Source organism: Tamandua tetradactyla, chromosome 8, assembly GCF_023851605.1.
Source record: "Tamandua tetradactyla isolate mTamTet1 chromosome 8, mTamTet1.pri, whole genome shotgun sequence".
Classification (NCBI taxonomy): Eukaryota; Metazoa; Chordata; class Mammalia; order Pilosa; family Myrmecophagidae; genus Tamandua; species Tamandua tetradactyla.
In genome coordinates, this window is record NC_135334.1 from 33,476,003 (window position 1) to 33,498,156 (window position 22,154).

General features: G+C 35.2%; 1 protein-coding gene across 6 annotated transcripts in view; it reads right to left on the reverse strand.

The window, feature by feature from the left end:
* Positions 1-22,154, reverse strand: part of ATM (ATM serine/threonine kinase) — a 180,434-nt gene that overhangs the window by 41,748 nt on the left and 116,532 nt on the right. For 3 of the 6 annotated variants that reach the window (XM_077113047.1, XM_077113046.1, XM_077113048.1), the window contains 13 exons: positions 14,747-14,834; positions 12,715-12,803; positions 12,513-12,615; positions 11,796-11,944; positions 9,689-9,793; positions 8,958-9,077; positions 6,306-6,540; positions 5,672-5,839; positions 3,789-3,902; positions 2,880-3,097; positions 2,034-2,241; positions 991-1,104; positions 447-605 (listed from right to left, as the gene is read on the reverse strand). In XM_077113047.1, coding sequence (XP_076969162.1) covers positions 447-605; positions 991-1,104; positions 2,034-2,241; positions 2,880-3,097; positions 3,789-3,902; positions 5,672-5,839; positions 6,306-6,540; positions 8,958-9,077; positions 9,689-9,793; positions 11,796-11,944; positions 12,513-12,615; positions 12,715-12,803; positions 14,747-14,834 — 1,870 coding nt within the window. Of the gene's footprint in view, positions 1-446; positions 606-990; positions 1,105-2,033; positions 2,242-2,879; positions 3,098-3,788; positions 3,903-5,671; positions 5,840-6,305; positions 6,541-8,957; positions 9,078-9,688; positions 9,794-11,795; positions 11,945-12,512; positions 12,616-12,714; positions 12,804-14,746; positions 14,835-17,201; positions 17,285-19,537; positions 20,146-21,773; positions 21,842-22,154 lie in introns of those variants that run through there. The other 3 variants (XM_077113049.1, XM_077113051.1, XM_077113052.1) reach the window with 3 other exon arrangements.

A 22,154-nucleotide genomic window follows, 5' to 3' on the forward strand; every position in this document is an offset into this window, starting at 1 on the left:
TAAAAAACAAAATAAAAAAAACCCACTCATTACATAAGAAATACACAACACAAACTTCTTAGTCATATAACAAAAGGAAAAACAATTTATGTACAGATCTAAACAATGCAAAGACTATAATTCCTTAGATACAAACAAAAATGTGTCACTTTATAAATGAAATACACTAAAAGTATACTGATTTTAAGATCAATGACTTAGAAGCCTTTCAAAATAGATTTTGTCTATTGCTGTGAGGAAAAAAGTAAAATACTATTGGTATCTCCTATGCTTTCAGAATATTTATTAGACATCTTCAACCAACTTTAGCTGGCATCATAATAACAAAGGATTTTAAAAACAGTACTGTTAGCAACACACATTCTTAGGATACCTTCGACTTAAGAAAGGACTACTCTGAGAAAGAATGAATACCACAATTCAAAAAGATCTGGTTAATCGAATACCTCATCAAGCTGAGAGCTTTGTTTGGGTACATTTTTAGTTATTCTGCTTCTTCTTGCTGCCTCTAGTTTAGTTAGAAATTCATCTTTGTTTGCATTTGCTAAGGCCAGAATAATAAACAAAGTATGATGCGGATGATCCATTGAAATTCTAGAAATGAGCTGCCAGAAAAGGAAGAACAATTAGTTTATGCCAAGGAAAAAAGAAAAGAAAATCCACACTGGAATGGAAAATAAAATTTTTCATTTTACTTAACATGAAAATGTGTATTACTGTACTAGATTCAGCAGTAGGTAGAGTGTGTATATGAGATAGACAAAGAGGCACATGAGGAATAAGAGAGAGCAAAACTGAGTAAATTATGTGGAGTGAGAGGAGACCAAAGGAAATCTTCATTCCTGCCCTTATAAGGCATAATAAATATCATGGACTAAAATTTTTCAATATATTCATTTCCTAGAGTGGAATGTTATAATATACTATATATAGTATATAATAATATAAAAGAAAACCAATCATTATGTTTTGACTTTTGGGTATACTTACATCATTGAGCACTTCATGAAATCCCAGGCCTCCCATCATCTTGGTCCCCATTCTAGCAGCCAGTTGGTACATAAGAGGCAAAAATTTATATGATGGAATCTTCATTCCAACTCTCTACCATTAAAAAAATAGATGAAGTTAAGAAACAATGCATTTCAAAAAGGCTTACATCCAAGCAAATAAATCATTCTAAGATAATGCTACTCCTCTAGCACACAACTTCCTAGTGGTTAATAAAACCTCATTGTTTTACCCCTTTCATTGTCCTATCTGAAAGCCTTTCTAATGGGAATTCTTGATTGATTCATTGGGAAGTCAAAGGATTTAGTTCTAAATTAAACTGTATTCAGAACTGGGATATTTAGCCATTTATACTCCAGTGACTCCTAGGAGAACAAATGTGGATGTGAGGACTTTTGTGACATTGACTCCTGAGAAGTCAGTGTGTAGTAAAATGGAATAATTATATTTCACTATAAGCCAAAAGTAACAAGATTTAGCATGCACTAGAAGAGACAGTTATACCCAATTATAAGTCTAATCATTCTTTTCGTCCAGGAGAACCACTTCACTTTTGAGACTCAAAACAACTGACAATATATACGTGGCCATTAGAAATTTAACGGTAGGTATTATCACTAAAATCTAACTTTTTAAATAAAAAATTATGAAATATTGCTTGTTTTCATTTTTCATTTTTTTTTCCATTTATAAAAGTAATTTATTTTAGAAATCCCAGAAAAGCATATAAAGGGGGCAATAAACCACTTGTGATCACATCATCTTTAACAGCTTTCTAATTTCTCCAATCTAGCATTTTAGGCACTCTCCTGTGGTAATTTCAAAGAAATAGGAAGAGAAAGACCTGAATTCTCCCATCTCAGCAGAAGCCTACATCATTAGGCTTATCAGATACTTATGTTCAGAGCTTTGAACCAAATGCCAGGGCTACAAAGAGGTATATACAATTCCTGACATTGACTGGCCTACTGCCAGGCTTTTAATGCACAGACTAGAACATTGGGCTGAATACAAAGACTTGCCTTCATCATGCCATTGACTTCAGAAACTCCAGAATTTTCAAGCCAGAGAGAACAAAGTCGGAATACCCACATATCATGCTCTTCTCCACTGAATAAACAGTTGATATAATTTTCAACTGCTTTACATAAGAAACGTTTACGATCCTCTTTCAGTGCTCGAAGTGCACATTCATCTAGTTCCAGCTCTCGTTGAACCTTTACTGTGTATCTTGCATTGGATTAAAGTAAACAAAAAAGCCATCTACTTTTATAAAACTATAAACCACACATGATATATAACAAATGAAAAAATCAGGTACCTATCCATCCCAGAAGAAAAAGAAAATTCTAAGAATTATAAGGGCAACAAGTTTACTTTTATATTACTTGTACAATTCAGAAGCCCTCCTAGGCAAAAGAGGATAAAGTGGGCTCTATCCAAGCGATTGAGTTAACTTTATTCTCTACTTATTCTAAAAAATATAGACCAAAGGCAGGCTTGAATGAAAGGATTTAATTACGTCAAAATAGTTAACTATTTTGTATTTAATTTCAACATCTACCTCTTTTTCAACTATAATACCAATAACAAACCAAAAAACAAAAACCAAAGCTAATTAACGTATACTATACAATAAGGTTAGGACCAGAGCATGAATTCTTCAGAAAAGAGCACAAGTCAATATCTTATGGTATAATTTAAATTTAAATGAAATGCTATAGAGCAAAGAAAATCTGTATGTCTTAAGCCAAGCTTTACTACTATAAACTATAAGACAGGCAGAGATCAAGACACAACTTTCATACAAACACATTCATTAAGTTAACTGGTAAACATAAACTCTATACTATTAGACACTTAGTTACCTGTTGGTCTGAATTTTATGTTCCCTAAGGAGACCCACTTCCTCTTTGGCCCTCTTCAGGAGAGCTTGTTTGTTTTCAAATTCTGATGATTTCATGTAGTTTTCAATTCTCTGGTACTGAATATCTGAGAACCGTGCTAATGAGAGAAATGCCTTCATTTTTCCATTTCTTAGCTCGTCACTGCTTCCTCCATCAAAATTTCCAGCAACTTCCACTGCCTTCAAGAAAACACAATCCATTTATATTGTATTTATAGATAATAAATACATTTAACACTAAAGAATCCCTTGGATCAAGGGAATACCTACACTAAAGTTTAATTTTTACTTATGTACAAGCAAAAATATATGGAATACAGTATTTTCTGAATTTTTCAAAGCAAGTTTGACAGTGCAGAAATAGTCAAACAGATAATAACTGTAAAGAACTCTTAAAAAAAGGGCTCTTTAAAAATGAAAAACAATCACATGTTCTTCATGTTACATTGATTTAGTGGGATACTATTTCCAAATTTAGTTAAACTAAAGGAATAAGAGAGTAGAAGTGGCTGGAATATCGAAGTGCTAGGTCTTACTTGTACGGTGGTTGGGCGACAAATAAATAGAAAGGACTGACTTATATACCCCATTACAAGTCATTTTTTTAGAGAAACAAATGATGAAATTATCAGAAATACTTGCTAAAAGGTGGGGAAGGGAGGAGACACATTTGGTCTTGCTCTCAAAACATGCCCCTTCATTTGTAGCACTGTTTTACCCTGCCCTAAAGATTATGCTGGGCTACCACACTAATAGTATATGGAAAAACGAAGCTACGCTTTAACTTTCTTTTGAAAAAACTTTGGCCTTAGAAAAAGATTAAATGCATTCATGCTAAACAAGTATCTCAAGGGTTGCTCTAAAATCTTACCTTTTCTAGATAGGTCTGCATGATGACTGCAGGATTTTCTAAGCAAGTTTCTGCTAACCAGTTGCCACAAACCCTCAGACATTCCGTGTATATCAATTTTAGGCTGGGATCATTCTGTAAAAGAAAAATAAAACTTTAAAATGTAATTCCTTACATAACTATACAAAAGTATCTTCTATGTAGGAAAATAAGCAGCCTATATATGTTTTTCTTCATCTGCTTTTACCATACAATTATTTAAATAATTCCAATTCTATAAAGCTTATTAAACAATAATTCTCTATTGTTCATTATTAGAGAAACTTACATTTATTGGGTACATTTATATGTGAGGCACTTTCAGTGGCTTTATATATATTAACTCATTTAATCTTCACAAGAATATCATTAAATGAGTACTATTTTATCCTCAATTTGCATTTTAGAAAACTGAGATACAAAGAGTGTAAGTAACTCCAGCCAACTAGCCTGCCTCCAGGACCATACTGTTAAGCAATATGTAAATATCACATAATACTGCTTCCCAGTACTTTAGTAAAATTATGAATCCTTTAATAATGGAGGATGTCATCACAAATGTACAACATCCAAAAGAATAAGCTGATATTTACTAAGTTACACAGGAAGAAATCAGAGGGACACCATTGTGGCTAAACCTTTGAATACTCTCCTACAAATGCCTCAACTTTGTCCATTTGTATGCTGGAGAGAGCTAAAATAGCAACAAGAGTTTGCAATAAATAATAGGTAACGTTAGGTAAAAATATATGTGATATTTTCAAAGCATTCAGCCTGACAACCTAATTGCTCTAACTTGCTTTTTTCTTTTCTTATACTGGTTCTCTAATGGACTTCCTCCTCCATTTTTTCTTTACGTTTCACATTTATAGTAACAAGTTCATGTTTTACTTTTCCCACATAACCTTCTTGAATTTTGTAGAAATTTTAAAAATGCGTAACAATTGAGATAAATTAAACAAATCCACAAGACGGATTTACAGAATTATAAACAGGAAAAAAATGACACTTTGTAAACTTCTTTTATAAATATTAATTTTCTAGACTTCTTTTTGCAAATTCTTGTTCATGGATCAGTAATTTCAAGCCTTTAATAAAAACATGGATTTATTAAAAATACTTTAAAGCATAAATACCTATTTATATTATTAATAGCAGTAACACACTGTGATAGCTTAAAAATCTTTTGTACTCCAGAAAAGCCATGTTCTCTTAATCCTTATTCAACACTGTTTAGGGTGGAACACTTTGATTAGCTTGTTTCAGTGGAGAATTAATCCACTCAATTGTGGGTGTGACCTTTTGATTAGATGGAATTCAAGGAGAGTTTTGATTAGTTTACTGGAGCCCTTTAAAAGGGAAACCATTTTGTAGAAACCTGAGATGCAGACACTTGGAGAGCAGTTGCTTCTGAGCTGACAGAGACACAGATGTCTGGAGATACTGAGAATGCTGACAGAGAGAATGCAGATGCCTAGATATCCAGCAGACTTCATATTGTGTCTTCCCATGACATGCTAAGCAAGCTAGAATCCAGAACTGTATCCCGGAGGAGCTAAGTGAAGGCCTGCAGATGCTTAGAGAGGAAACCACTGGTATCAGAAACTGGAAGTAATGGAACTGTAAACAAGGGCCAGCAGATGCCAGCCATGTGCCTTTCCATGTGACACACACTGGCCTTTCTTTGGAGTTAAAGTATCTTTCTTGTATGCCTTAGTTTGGATATTTCTATGGCCTTAGAACTGTAAACGTGTAACATATTAAATTCCCTTCTTAAAAGCTATTCCATTTCTGGTATATTGCATTCCAGCAGCTTTAGCAAACTAATAGACACCAATCCAGCCAATTAAAAAAAGAAAGTAAACCTTGGTGCAACTGGCATCCAATTTCTTGATCATTTGCTTGAGAATACTCAAGGCAAGACTCTGCTCCTTTTTTGCCCAGAATACTTGTGCTTCCTCTAGCTGCCACTCAGCGACTTCACAACTAGGTGAATTGTACTGTTTAATTTGAAATATTGCCCTTTCAGGAAGCTGAAATGAAAATGACATATCAGAATAAATACTATTACTATTATTACAATACCACTAGTAACAATGGAAGCAGTAACTATAATTCATAGAGCACTTACTATTTGTCAGGAACTGTGCTAAATACCCCCCTCTACCTGGTTTTTCACCCACAATCCCTTATTTCTTTCTGTCTTTCTGTACATATATAAATACACACACAGCATATAAAAGCACTGAGTTGTTATCAATATAGTGATTAGGTATCTTCTCATTTTACAATTAGGAAATTGAGGTTTAGAGACATTAAGTACCTTCCCTAAGGATTAAACTCAGGTCTGTCTCGGTCTGGAACAGGAAATCGTAAACATTTATGATATTTAATATTTTAAATAGTGATTTCTCGTCTCAATGACATTTTCTTTTCATTTATACTTTCTGTTTTTTGAGTAATAGAAAAGTTCAAGGAAATAGTTTCAAATGCTATTACCTGAGTGTTCTTGAAAGTTCGGGCCAGTACAGAGAATTCTACAAGATGCTTGGTGAGAATGGCTTTAAAACATTCTCTTTGGGGGTTCTCCCTTTCTTTTTCCATCAGGATCTCCAAAATAACTGTGCGTAGAGCCATGATAGGCTCCTGAAAACTAAAATCACTGTCTTTGAGAAGCTGAGAGTGTTTCTGCCACTTAAGGTAGACTTCAGAGAGTTGCCTATCTGTTACGGATCTGAAATCCAAATCACAGTGTCACATAAGAAAAATGAACAACAACAAAAGGTTACACAGAGGAGATTTTGCACTAGCAAGACTAGAACTTCTAAATAATCCCAAATATAGAAATTATAAAATGCTTATGCGGTCAGATCTCTGGGTGGGTCTGCAGAAAGGCCACAGATGATGATCATTTTAAATGAGTTTCTTTAAAAATACTCTTTGACTTCACAAGAAGTAGCCTTTCTAAATAAATATCCTCCTGAAATGAGAACACATTCATAAAGCAGGCCTATTATAAAGAATGACTATACCTCTAGTCCTATTTAAATGCTCATTGTGGTAAAAGAGGACATGTCAGCGAGGAAATGAAGTAAACCTATGTGCCATCAGGCACAGGGAATGATCCTTAGCATTACTGCAGCTGTCAAAGAAACTGCAATCTAGTGAAGAAAAAGTTTGCATCTGGCAAAGGTTTCATTTTACCAACATTATTTATTAACAGAAGAGAAAATATATATTGTTACAATTAGTTTACATGAATAGAATGCTTCTCATATTTTCAAACTAACTATTCACCAACCAACACTGTCAAATTCTTCATGACTATCATGTTGAGAGAAATAAAAGATGAAGCTAGGAGACCAAGAAGATGGGGAGGTAATGACTAGAAATGGAACTAAAGTTCTTCTAGTAGCCTGACAGAGAAAGAAATCACAGTAAAATTTTATTGGAACCAAAACTTCAATTTCTTCCCAAATGACACTAGAGTAGTGGTTCTCAAACTTTTTAGTCTCAGGAACTCCCTTCTACAGTCTTAAAAATAATGAAGACCCCTACAGCTTTCATTTATTGGGTTATATCTGTTGACATTTATCTTATTAGAAATTAAAACAGACAAAAATCTAAAATTTATTAATTTATTTAAAATATGTCCACCATAATTATAAATAACATTTTAATGAAACATTGTAATACATCCCCAAAAAAACAAAATTAAGTGAGAAAAATGGTACCATTTTGCACTTCTGCAAACCTCTTTAGTATCTGACTTAAAAAAAGACAGCTGAATTCTCAAACCTGCTTCTGCATTCAGTCTGCTGTGATACGATGCTTTCGTTGAAGTATGTGAAGAAAATCTAGCTTCAGATATGCAGTTGGAAAAGGGAGGAGTATGGTTAAAAGCCTTTTCAGATAATTGTAGATATTCTTTGATACCTCACTAAAAAGTCCAGTATGCCTCATGAGAGAATGAGTATGAAAAAAGCCCAAAATATCTTATGATGATAAAAATAGTTTTGATTCATGGACCTCCCAAAATGGATCTTGGGGATCCACAGGATCTGCTGCCCTTGAACATAAGAATGTATTCACCAATTCATCAAACTTCGTCCCTCTTCCTCACATTCTCCTACCAGAGTAAGAACCAATATTACTCTTAAGGTATTTCTTGTGCTCTATCCTCTTTTTAAGTACAAGAAAACTTCCACTCAGAGGAAAAGTTCCTGGATTTCTAGTCATAAACTGTCAAAGTACTTACCAAGGAGAGTGGAAAGCAGTTTCGTTCCTTTATTCTCTAATTAAGAGTCACATTAATGACTTTTTCTTTTGCTACATAATTTCGAAAAAAAACAAACATTTCTGACTCCAAAATTCCTTTTTCGTTCCTACTTTCAAACCCTATTCCAAACTTTATTTTTGTCTGAATAATTTATACCCTCTTTCCTGCCTCTTATAGTATGGATAGTGAATGAAAATGGCAGGGTTAGAAGGGGCCTTAGATGCAATTAAATTTAAACCCCTCAGAAGAAACCAAGGCCCAAAGAACTAAAGTGACTTTCTCAAAGTCAAAAAGTGATAACTTAGATCCATAGCACCCTAAACTGCTTTACCTCTATGTCAAATCCCTGGATCACTTTCTTCTCACGGTTGGAGCAGGCAATCTCTCCTAAACATCTACTCCAAATACACTGTAATTCACCAAATAAACACCGACTGGTATTTATTAAGTATTAGTCACCAGGAAAAAACATGCGGATATAACAATATAAAAGATAATGGTCCTCACTTTAGAACATGGCAGAGTATATATAAAATCATCCTAATGCAGAATGGAGTATAATGTACAAAACAGAATGGAGTGTAATGTGCAAAGGCAAAAAAAAAAAAAAAAAAAACCAAATTTCATTCAGGGTAAAACAAGGAAATGCTGCAACAAGGAAGGCACCATTAGGCTGAACTTTCAAAACATGATCCTTCACAATGAGTATTTTTAAAGAGGTTACTTTAATAAGAGCACTAAACTAACCATCTATCTTGATAAAAGGAAAGAAGTAAATCTATGGCCGTTTTCTACAGTTCTTATTTTTTAAAGTCACTGTTGGTAACAGAAAAGCTGCAATTTAGGATTACAATGTTGTATAAATCACATACCTTGAGCAAAGTTCCCCAATGTTCTCCAGTTCTCCAATGGCCTGTAATCTGCTAAGTGCTGGGTAGAGTGAATATACAGATTCAAGGCTTCCTTTACATAACTCTTCCACTTCTTTTACTCTAGTGGCAGAAAAGAAAGTATATTTTGAACACAAAGAAAATATTTTCAGGGAGATAATAGTTCAAATTTGTTGTTAAAGAGAACTATTCAACATAGGCTTTGCTATTTATCTAGCACTTACTAATATTCACAAGCAAAAGTATAATGCAAGGAAAACAAGGTAGGCTTTGGAATTATACAGCCCTACATCTAAACACCAGGTCTGCCTCTTACCGGGTATATATGTTTGGGCACATTACTGGATTTTTCTGAGCTGCAGTTTTTTTCACTTTGAGTTATTTTGAAGATTAAAGAATACATATGGCAAGAGTGCACAATATGGCTAGCACATAATAAGTACTTAAATGGTAGCAAATATTATTTTGCAATAAAATTCAAGATTTAATCCTTAAAACTTTCATGGAAGGTCAGGGTAAAAAACTGACCTGAGGTCCCAAAGAGAATTGTTTTTTTTTTTTGAGGAAAGGGAAACATCCTGACCATACATAGCCACCTCATCCTTATTCTCTCACCAATGCAAATCTTTACAATGACACCATCTGTCAAGTATTAATAAAAGAAGTGATGAAAATAATATAAAAATACAATGTATTATGTCTTTTTACAGTACCTGGCATAGTTTAGACTTTCATAAAATGTGGAAAATTCTCTGTCTCTTAGAGACTGTAGAGCATTGTACAATGATTCATGGTAACTGGTTCCTTCTATTCCTTTGCTGTAAGGTAATAAAGAATGAAAGAAAAAATATATTTTAAAACAGAGAATCATAAAATATGCATACACAAATAATTTTACCAAAATAAAAAAATTTTTAAATGAAATTAAGATTTTGCCATTAAAAATTACACATTTCCAAACCTTTTCAACCAAAAGGGGGAAGAGTGAAATGAGACAAAATAAAGCATCAACGGCTGAGAGATTCCAGAGTCAAGAGGTTATCCTGGAGGTTATTCTTACGCATTAAAATAGATATCACCTTGTTAGTCAAGATGTAGTGGAGAGGCTGGAGGGAACTGCCTGAAAATGTGAAGCTGTGTTCCAGTAGCCATGTTTCTTGAAGACAACTGTGTAACAATACAGTTTTTACAATGTGACTGTGTGATTGTGAAAACCTTGTCTGATGCTCCTTTTGTCTACCTTATCAACAGACGGGTAAAACGTATAGAATAAAGATGAATAATATGGGGAACAAATGTTAAAATAAATTTAGAGTGAAATGCTGGTGATCAGTGAGGGGGACGGGTGGGGGAATGAGATGTATGAATTTTTTTCTGTTTTCTTTTTATTTCTTTTTCTGAATATATGCAAAAATGTTCCAAGAAATGATCATGATGATAAATATGCAACTATGTGATGATATTGTGAATTACTGATTATATGTGTAGAACGGAATGATCAAAAATTACAAATGCTTGCGTTTGGTGCTTTTTGGTATTTTAAAAAAATTTAAAAATTAATTTAAAAAATTACACATTTCTAGAAATTCTGGTAAGAAGTACAAATAATTCGTGAATCATTTAAATTCCTCAGGTAGAAAAAAATATTTTCAGATATTTTTGATTGGTCCTAAACAAGGTATATTCTCATTTATTTATTCAATGAATACCTATTGAGTGCCAGGCACCAGACACTGGGTTCTAGATGCAGGGGATTCATTAAAGGACAAGTTGATCAGGTCCCCACTATCAAGGAGTTTATATTCCACTTTAGAGAAGATGGGCATTAAGTAAAATAGATAGTGACAAGGGACATGGAAAGAATTAAAATACGGTAACAAAACAAAATGGAATAATGACTAGCTACTTTAGAATGGATGACTGGGAAAAGTCTCTCTGAAGAGGAGACATTATCAAACTAGACTGTGAAGGACAAGGAGCCATTCATGTGATAACTGGGAGAAAAAGCAGAGGAAACATCTACTTTTAGGTAGGAACAACTTGACCTGATTGAAAAAGAAAGAAAATAGTAGGCAAGGGAAAGAATGATATATGAGAATTTATTGAAGTAGGCAGGAACCAGCTCATAAAGTAAAATGTTTTAAAAATCTGATAGCATATCTCTAACTTTATAGCAATTTTATAGTTTGTAATCTCAAAGGCAAGTCAATTAATAAGAATTTTTCTCTATGAAGGCAATTAAACATAATTAAATATGATTTTATATTTTAGTGTTTATACCATCAAAAGACTTTTTATATATACTTAATCCTTTTTAGACTAAGTGTTCTTTTCAACCAGAAAACATGGTGACCTTACAGACAGGTTATAAACATTATCTTTCTCCATCACTGCTTTACTACTTAAAAAAAAAAAAATCATAAAGATAAGCAATCCTTTGTGTACCATCCAGCCAATAAGATCTCTATCTGACTAACCGCTTGTCACAGGGAATAGAAAGGGAATACTGACATTTTTCTTTGGATTCCTCTGCCCATCAAACAATAAGTGAGAAGATTTTTACACAGAAAACACCTCATATTTCTATTTTCAAAAATATCTTGAGGTTGGGGGTTAAGTTTCCCTAAAGGAAGAAGAGAGTCGAATTCAAGCCTACTTGCTGCCTACTGCTATACTATTTAAGCATTTAGATGTATTTGTGGCTTATGACATCTACAAGCATAAAAACACAACTTCTGTTACATTCACTGAGCAAGATAAAAGCAGTTTATGGTTTAGAACTAGGGAAGGGGCAATAAAAAATTGCAGATTTCTTCTTACTTAACAGAACTGCAGTGGTCCCACTGCATATTCCTCCAAGCTGCTTGGTAATGAAGTTCCTGTAGTTCAGCACACCATTCTTTGTTTTCATGATCTAAACCTTTCAAATAAGCAGAAAGAACATGGCAGAGTCCCAAATTCTGCAAAGCCTGGACAGAAGTTAAAAAAAACAAAGTAAGCAAGCAACCAAACAAATTAACAGACAACCAGTGAATTGAAAAACAAACATAAAAAGTATCTTCAAAAATTTTTAGTAGTTCACAATATCTTTTAAAATTCCAGAATAAAACACTGTTTGAGTATGTTACTAAATAAAAAACACATAGATGGGCTCAAATGGCTCTAATAGTTTGATGGAGGGAAGGCTAACTATTACTAGCTAGGGACAGAAATGATAGCTTCCGGGATCCACTTTAATATAGACTATGAGAAATAGTTTTCACATAAGTACTTAGCATATAACCTCATATATTGTAAATACACAAGAAATGCCATCTACTATTAATTGACATGATTATGATCAATAGTCTATTCTATTACTTAGGTCATGGACCTGTCTGATTTTCCTTGACATCCCTCTGAGCTTTTTGAGCCCAATGCCTGAAAGATAGATTACTTCCAATTTCTAGAGTTTATCTGACTGGTTAAATATTCCATTGATTAAAGGATCTCAGCACATTAGTGATGACTTTACCAAAGCAGAAAAAAAACATGTACCTGTATTATTCCTGCCTGGCGGGTTGATGAGGAGATTGTTGTCTCAAGGTCGTAAGTTACTAGGGCTTTCCCCCACATTGCTTCATGTTCATATGTTCGTAGTCTGTAAGAAAAGATTTTAAAAATACTTTTGGTTTCCACATGCATGTAACTCCTTCACAGACAGAATCATTCCACCATTATCTAGAAAGATGCAACTTACCTGGTAAGGGGTTGTAACATTTTTCCTCCACCACAGCCATACAGGCTATCTGGCTCTCCTATACTTCTATAGATTTCTAAGAGAAGATCCTGAAAACATGCAAACAATAACAATTGGAGGGAAAAAATCACTATGAATTTTATCAAATTACCAGCAAGTCATTACGTATTCTAAATGTTAAATTTGAAAAGTAAGATACAATGATATTGAAATATATACTAAAGATATACAACAGACTGATTTTAGACAACAGAAAGACTGTGGCCTATCTGAAAAGAATTGCTCACAATTTCAGGAATTAGATAAAAACAAACACCAGCCTATCAGGCTTTCATCACAAACAAAAACAATAATAAGAAAAAAACCAACAAGCAACCCTGGCAACAGCTAAAAGTGCATATGGGAAAATGAAGTCTGATTCTTGAAAACTGAAGTTGGTAGAAATAACGGTCACAAATTTTTTTTCCGGGAAAAAAAAACCCCATTACATTTTGCCATAACTGGTAAAATGTGATAAGGCTAAAGAAGTGGTTTGTTAATTCTAATTTTTGGTATAGAATTTACCCAGGAAATAACTGATTCTGTTTAAAACAATCTCAGTAAAATAAAAATGACAATAGAAAACATAAAGTCAGAAACATAAAGTCAGAAAACTGATCAATCTATTTCACTCCCTTAATGATGCTTGCTCTTGGCACTGGCATAATTCCATAATTCTAATTCAAATGTTCATCTTTAAAAACATAAAATCAAGCCCTTGGGGTTGGAACACTCAATACCTAACTCTTAGCATAGTGCCTGGTATACTGAAGGAAGGTATTCCAAAAACTCAGTAAAGGAAGAATGAGACTAAAGAAGCCCCACCTCCCTTGTCAAAAAAAAAAGTAGAAAAATCAAAATTGGGATAAAAAAGATGAACCAGATGTGTTTCAAACAAGGCATGTTCAATGGTGTTAGATATTAATGAAATGCTAAAGATGAGAAGGAATGAAAGGTGACCACTAGACTTAGCAACATAGAGGTCATAGGTGCAGACTTGAGCAAGTGCTATTACAGTAGAGTAAGTAAAAGACGAGGAAATGGAGACAAAAAAGACAACTCAATTATGAAGTTTGGCTGTGAAGGAAAAGGAGAGAAAGGGTGATACCTGAAAAAGAACACAATAAAGGGGGAAATTTTTCTGAGTTCACAAGAAGGTTTTTAATGATAGGTTTGAAAATATTTAGAAGAATGAAAATAACATAGTTTAGAGGGAGTAAAGCACAAGAAAAAATCTACAGTGTTTCTGAGGAAGAGTAGATGGAGAACAAAGCACAGAAAGCAGGATTAGCCTTGGCTAGAAAGAGAAATTGCTTTTCTATTTTAACAAAAGGGAAGAAGTTATAATAGGACTAGATGTAGGAAGATTCCTATGTCTGACAGTGAGACATAAAATGATTTGCTATCTTAGGACTTCTAGTTTCCCTAAAACGTAGGAGGTAAGCTGAAAGCAAAAGTTTAGAAGAGATCAGCATTAAGTTTAAGTAAAGTGATGAAATTGAAATCGTCATTACAAAGGAATGAGCTGACCAAAGAAATTTCAGTAAAAATGCTAGGCACTGTTGTGAATCAGTCTGATTATGAAATTGCACAGTCAATCTGTTCTGAGATGTGACAGACAATACTCAAACAAACATATAATTATAAATTAAAGTGCCATAAAGAAAATGATCAGGGTGCTGCGACAGAAAATACATGGTATAAACGCAGCCTGTGAGATACATGGTTTTACTTCTATTTGGCAAATAAAGGAACTTAAGCTTGGAAAGGTTATTAAGCACTTTTCACAAGATTATATACAATTATGTGGCAGAGAACAGAACTCAGGGTTGTTTACTCCAAGGCCCAAAAGTTTAAACCATGACCAGCCATTTATACATATGATGTTCCATCTAATAAGGAACTTCAGCTTTAAAATCAAAAAACATCTACACAGTTTCTATAACAAAATAATCCAAAGTATAAAATAAATAATAGGGTTTCTAACATTTACCTGCAAACTTATTCCAGTTTCTTCTTTACTTTTTTCACTCAAACTAGAAATAGTTGTATTCTGGCTTCCATCTTCAAATTTAAGATTTCTATTTATCATAAGAACACCAGTTTAATGAGAGAACATACTCTTTGAAGCTTGTGAACAAACACAATACACTTTGACAGAAAAAATTAACGGTCACAAATAAAACAGGATGAACCATTTGCATTTTAAAAACCATACATACTTTATAACAGTACTATTCAAACTTAGGATGTAAATTGATTTTTTAATATTAATTCTTTGAATGAGAATTATATTTTAATGACAATCTCTTATATATACATAACAAAATATGCTTATTTATAAAGAAACAGGCTTGTTTAAAAATAATAATTTCCAAAATGTTGTCAGTGGATTTACCTACAATTCCAACTCATTAATAATCATGGCCACACAAATAAAACCATCAGAGGACACCAATTAACACTCAACAGATTGGTAAAAATTATGAAGTCTGATAGCGCTAAGTGTTTATAAAGAAATGGTTCAGTAGTATCCACTTATACTCACGATCATAAAACTAGTGAGAGTTAGGATCAGGACTCGATTTGTCTATTCCTCTAGACCTAAATTTTAAATCATGCACTTATTCATATGATATTCTGTCCAACAAGTAATGTAATTCTAAAATTATGACAGCTGTGCTGGTTTGAAAGGATGTATATACCCTTGAAAAGCCATGTTCTAATCAAAATCCCATTTCGTAAAGGCAGAATAATCCCTATTCAATACTGTATGTAATTAGATCATCTCCCTGGAGATGTAACCCAATCAAGAGTGGTTGTTAAACTGGATTAGGGGAGGCGTGTCTCCACCCATTTGGGCGGGTCTTGATTGGTTTACTGGAATCCTATTAAAGAGGAAACATTTTGGAGAAAGCTAGAGATTCAGAGAGAACAGAGAATGCTGCAGCATCACGAAGCAGAGTCTACTAGCCAGCGCTTTGGAGATGAAGAACAAAAATGCCTCCCAGGGAGCTTCATGAAACTGGAAACCAGGAGAGAAAGCTAGTAGAAGCTAGCAGATGATGCCGTGTTCACCACGTGCCCTTTCAGCTGAGAGAGAAGCCCTGACTATGTTCACCATGTGCCTTCTCACTTGAGAGAGAAACCCTGAACTTCATCGGCCTTCTTGAATCAAGGTATCTTTTCCTGGATGCATCTGATTGGACATTTCTATAGACTTGCTTTAATCGGGACATTTTCTCAGCCTTAGACTATAAACTAGCAACTTATTAAATTCCCCTTTTTAAAAGCCATTTCGTTCTTGGTATACTGCATTCCAGCAGCTAGCAAACTAGAACAACAGCTATACAGTGTCTGTGATCATAATAATCAAGAGTATAGAAGAATTGTTACCACAAATATTAGGGCCTCTAATATTTACCTGTAAACTTATTTGTTTCACTCCAACTAGAAATAGTCGTACTCTGGCTCCCTTCTTCAAACATGTAGCTTCCTACAGCCCTACATCATCCTTACTAACGCCATTTCTTATAAGTATGCATAGTGGAATGACCAGTTCAGAAATTTGCATAGTCTACAACCTGGTAATTCTACTCTTAGATATATGTCATTGATAGAAGAATATGCAAATAATTTGTGGTATTGTATTCTAATGGTATATTAATATAGCAGTAACAAAAGAATGAAGTACAGCAACATACAATGTACATAAATCTTATAAAACTACTAAGTGAAAAGGAGCTGCAGAAAATCACACATGTTCTTATAAAGTGTAAAAATAAGGGCACATATTTATGTGATAATATCATTAAAAGGAATGATAAACACAAAACCCAAGATATTTATCTCTTAGAAGAAGAACAGGACGATGGGACAGGGGATACTACTGATTGATATAATGGTAGTGACAACATTCTATTTTGCCTTGCAACCCTTATACATAACAGAAGTTACATGTATTTTCCATATTGGCAAGTCATGCAGAAAAAAAGTTACTTTCCGAGAAATTCAGAAAGTGGGAAGGTAATATTAATAGGTTTTGACTTTCTAATACTACAGCTATGAACACCCATACAACAAACATCACTGAGTACCAGGACCTATGTCAGGCAGTGCCTTACGTATTAGGAATATTATGACTGAGATTGTGAACAGCACCTGCTGTTTAAATCTTGGTTTGAACTGTAACTTAATTTCTCTCTAAAAAATTATAGACATCCACTTGGAAATCTCATACTTTCTCAGGAATAAGCTAACAAAATAAACCTCTACATATATTCCTAAATTACCTAGTATGGTGCATTTTGCTATTAATAACTGCAATAGAAAATTTAAGAGAGCAGATCATTTCTTTGACTTGACAGGGTTTGTAAACTGTTGATAAGTACTTTACTTAACAAATATAATTTACCTCATCACTTTGGATTTATAAAATCTCAGCTCACCTAACTGGGCCATTGAAGAAAACTAGCATCTCCTAATCTCATATACCTCATCTCCTTGTTTGACCTCCTTTCCCATTAGGCACCTGAAAAAAATCAAAAGCAGACTATCAAAGCAGATAGCAAGCACAATTTATCAAGCGCTCTCCTCTGAAGTTAACTGAAATGAAACCTAGGCATATCTGCTTTAAAACAAGCAACTTTACAAAAATTTGTCTTATTCTGTAAATTCATTCACTCTCAAATTAAAGGTGTTTTTATACTCATAAGAATTCAATTATTCACTCCTGATTGGTAAGAACTGCTATGCTACAAAAATCAAAATACTGAAGTACATTCTGATTATAATTACTGCTACCAAGTATGCACGCCCTGACTCAAGGCATAAGATTCTACATAAGATTCTGAATAAAGGGAATATTCAAATTTGTATTCATCATATACTTAAATGATGACATGGTTGTCTTCATAAAGGTCTATAAGGTGATTGTGAACATGACAAACACATATTATACATAGCACTTGCATGTTATAGATTTATAACAATGTTTCTAATTGAAAAATAGAAATGAAATACCAAAGAGTTAAGAAATTTGTCCAGATCTACTGAATTAATTATGTTGGGTTTAGGATGTGAATATTGGTTCCTGGTTTTCCTGTCTAAAAGTCACACTGCTTCCAGTTTAGCAACAATCCAAGAGTAGAAATTATTAGTAGCAAGAATGAGAAATGCATCAACATAACATACCTTTGCTATTCCATCTCTTATAATATTAGAGATTTTAAGGTCAGAGGGAAAGTGAGGCTAACTGTAACAAACATCAGGCTATTTCAAGTAAACCTTAGGGGAAGACAGTTGAAATAAAATGTGTATTTTTTTACTCCTCTAACTTCTTGGTTGCTATTTCTGTGTTTTATACCATGATCCAGGATGATATTTATTAGATTCTTATGAGAGTTCAAACATAATCCGAGGGAAACAAATTCAGAAATACAGGTTGATGAAGTTATGAGCTTCATTTAGTTACAGAAAGAAATCAGCTGCATTATCCTAATAGTCAACAAGTAAAATCAATTCTGAATAAGCTAAGGGGTAGTGGTAACTTAATTTAACTGAAATAAAATTAAATGGAATTATTTAACCATTTGAAATACATTTACTGTTCACTGTAGTGGGTTAAATAGTGTCCTTTTCAAATTCATGTCTATCTGAAACCTTAGAATGTGACCTTATTTAGAAATAGGATCTTTGTAAATGTAATTAAGGTAAGAATCAAGATGAGATCATATTGGATTAGGCTGAGCCCAAAATCCAGTGAGAGTTTCCTTTAAAAGACAGAATATGGCACATACAGACACAGGAAAGAGGGCTATGTGAAGATGGAAGTAGAGTCTGGAGTTATGCTGCCACAACGCAAGGAATACCAGGGCCCACCAGAAGCCGGAAGAGGTAAGGAAGGATTTTTCCTTACAGCCTTCAGAAGGAACATGGCCCTGCTGATCCTGTGACTTTGGACTTCCAGCTTCCACAACTGTGAGAGAATAAATTTCTGTTGTTTTAAGTCACCCAATCTGTGATACTTTCCAACAGTCGCCATAGGAAACTTGTTCTATGCTGGAATGCAACACATCAGAGATGGACTGACTTTCAATAAAAGGGGATTTATTTAGTTAATGTATAGTTCTTCAGAGGAATGGTAGCTAACTTTCAACTGAGGTTCTTTCTTACGTGGGAAGGCATAGGGCAATCTCTTCTGGCCTTCTCTCTGGGCCTCTGGGTTCCAACAACTTTCCCCAGGGTGATTCCTTTCTGCATCTCCAAAGGCCTGGGCTGAGCAGCCAGTGATGAGATAAGGTATGCTGAGCTGCTTGGGCTGTGCTACACTGAGCTCTCTCATTTAAGCACCAGCCAATTAAGTTAAACATCATTCATTGCCGCAGGCACACCTCCTAGCCAAATGCAGATGTAATCAGCAACAGGTGAGCTTCACGTACCATTGGCTCATGTCCACAGCAATAGAACTAGGCACATTCACCTGGCCAAGGTGACACCTGAACCTGACTACCACATGTCCCACCCCTTGTCAATTTGGCATCTATACACATCACCTTAAACAACATTAAAGTGGCACAAATTCTCTTCTGGCTGTGGACCTATGAATCTCAAAACAAGTTATCTGCTGTCAATATGCAAAGGAGGACATTCACAGGGTACAGGTTTTCATTTCCACAGGGAGAAACTGGAAAGAACACAGGAGTCACAAGACCCAATCAGTTCTGAAAACCTGCAGGGCAAAGACCATTGAATTTCAAAGTCTGAAAGTTATTTATCCTTCAGCTTTAGAAAGTGGAAGTCCCACCCTTTCCAAGGGCCTATGCAGTAGCCTGCCTCTTTCTGAATCAACCTTGGGGGACACTGAAACCACCACCTTTTTCTCAGCTCCACCCTCTCCAGGCATCAGGGCTACACCAGGGCTCTCTGCCATTTCCAGGGCACACACTCAACCCCTCCATGTGGTGGCAGCCAGGCTCTCCAGTCCCCAAGGAGCGTGCTACACCTTTTCCAAGGCCTGAGGTGGTACAACTCTTCCACTGCAATGAGGTGGGAGACACATCTTCTGCATTCAGGGCAAACTCACCCTCTCCATGTATATGGGTGGGTCCAACTCTCTTGGCCAAGGTTTCTTGGTTTCAGACCTGAGCTTCCACAGTTCTCACTCTGCAAACTCCAATTTGTCCCTTTTGTGTCCTCCTTTGTCCAGATTGGTGGTGGTTCCAATACACCAACAGTCTCTTTAAACACTCCAGAACTTCTCCATCATTCTCTTCACAGTTCCTCCAAAATCTTCCCCTTATCCATCCAAAAAACTGGTCCAACACAGCTGGTGTTTGCAAACTGCAGCAGCACCCCAATCCTGGTATCAAATCTGTTGTAGTTTCCTAGCTGCTAGAATGCAACACACCAGAGATGGATTAGCTTTCAATAAAAGGGGACTTATTTTGTTAACCTATAGTTCTTCAGAGGAAAGGCAGCTAATTTTCAGCTGAAGTTCTTTGTTATGTGGGAAGGCACAAAGCGATCTCTGCTGGCCTTCTCTCCCGGCTTCTGGGTTCCAACAACTTTTCCCAGGATGATTCTTTTCTGCATCTCCAAAGGCCTGGGCTGAGCTGCGAGTGTTGAGATGAGATATGCTGAGCTGCTTGGCTGCAGTATGTTGTACTCTCTCATTTAAGCACCAGCCAATTAAGTCAAACATCATTCATTGCAGCAGGCACACCCCTTGGCCAACTGTAGATGTAATCAGCAACAGATGAGCTTAATGTACCATTGGCTCGGGTCCACAGCAATAGAACTAAGCACTCCCACCTGGCCAAGGTGCTCTACACAATGCAGAGAAAAATAAGTATCTCTGTCCTCCAGGAGCTTGGTATTTGCATAATTTTTACAATTTGTAAGCAATAAACATTTCTAATTACTTTTAAACAGAATTATTATCACCTATTTTTAAAATTTTTATTATCATTCAAAATTTAAATTTTTTAGCACATTTCATAATTTAACCTGTATGGTCAGTTTAGTTGAACACCATAAATACATTAAATCTTGAATAGGGTGTGAGAGCTGTTGGTTTGTACAGGTTATTGTGATATCCTGACATGTCCCAGAGTAATCTGGGCAGTAAATAAAAAAATATTTGCAAAGACCCCTTAGGTGACTGGGGAGAAAGGAGGAAATATTCAACTCCCACATTTGGGGAATCCCTGATATTCTCACAAGCTGTGGGGGCAACCAAATCAATAGTCCTTGATCTTGGGGCTCGTTCTCTTTATGAAATGTATTCCTGCAAAGGAGAAGCTAAACCTACTTATAATTATGCCTAAGAGTCACCCTCAAAGAACCTTTTTTGTTGCTCAGATGTGACCTCTCTTTAAGTCAACTTAGGTGAACTCACTGCCTTCCGCCAATGAGGGACATGAGTCCCAGGGGTGTAAATATCCCTGGCAATGTGGGACACTACTCCTGGGATGAGCCAGTTCCCAACATCACGGGACTGAGAAAGTCTTTTGACCAAAAGTGGGGAGAGAGAAATGAGACAAAATAAAGTTTCAGTGGCTGAGAGATTTCAAACAGTCAATAGGTTATCTTGGAGGTTATTCTTATGCACTATATGGATATCCCTTTTTTTGTTTATGGTGTATTGGAGTAGTGGAGGGAAATACCTGAAACTGTTGGGCCACGTTTCAGTAGTCTTGATTCTCGAAGATGATTGTATAATGATACAACTTTTACAATGTGACTGTGTGATTGTGAAAACCTTGTATCTGGTGCTCCTTTTATCCAGGGTATGCGCAGAATGAGTAAAAAAATAAGAATAAAAAATAAATAAATAATAGGAGGTGTTCTAGTCTGCTAGCTGCCAGAATGCAATACACCAGAAATGGAATGGCTTTGAAAAGGGGGAATTTAATGAGTTGCTAGTTTACAGTTCTAAGGTTGAGAAAATGTCCCAATTAAAACAAGTCTATAGAAATGCCCAATCTAAGGCACCCAGGGAAAGATACCTTGGTTCAGGAAGGCCGATGAAGTTCAGGGTTTCTCTGAAGGGCACATGGCCAACACAAAATCATGGTTCCTCTCTCATCTGGAAGGGCACATGGTGAACACGGCATCATCTGCTAGCTTTCTCTCCTGGCTTCCTGTTTCATGAAGCTCCCCAGGAGGCATTTTCCCTTTTCATCTCCAAAGGTCACTGGCTGGTAGACTCTGCTTCTCGTGGCTATGTCGTTCTGCTCTGCTCTCTCTGAATCTCTTATTCTCCAAAATGTTTCCTCTTTTATAGGACTTCAGAAACTAATCAATATCCACCCAAATGGGTGGAGACATGTCGTCATTTAATCCAGCTTAACAACCACTCTTGACTAAATCACATCATCCAGGGAGATGATCTGATTACA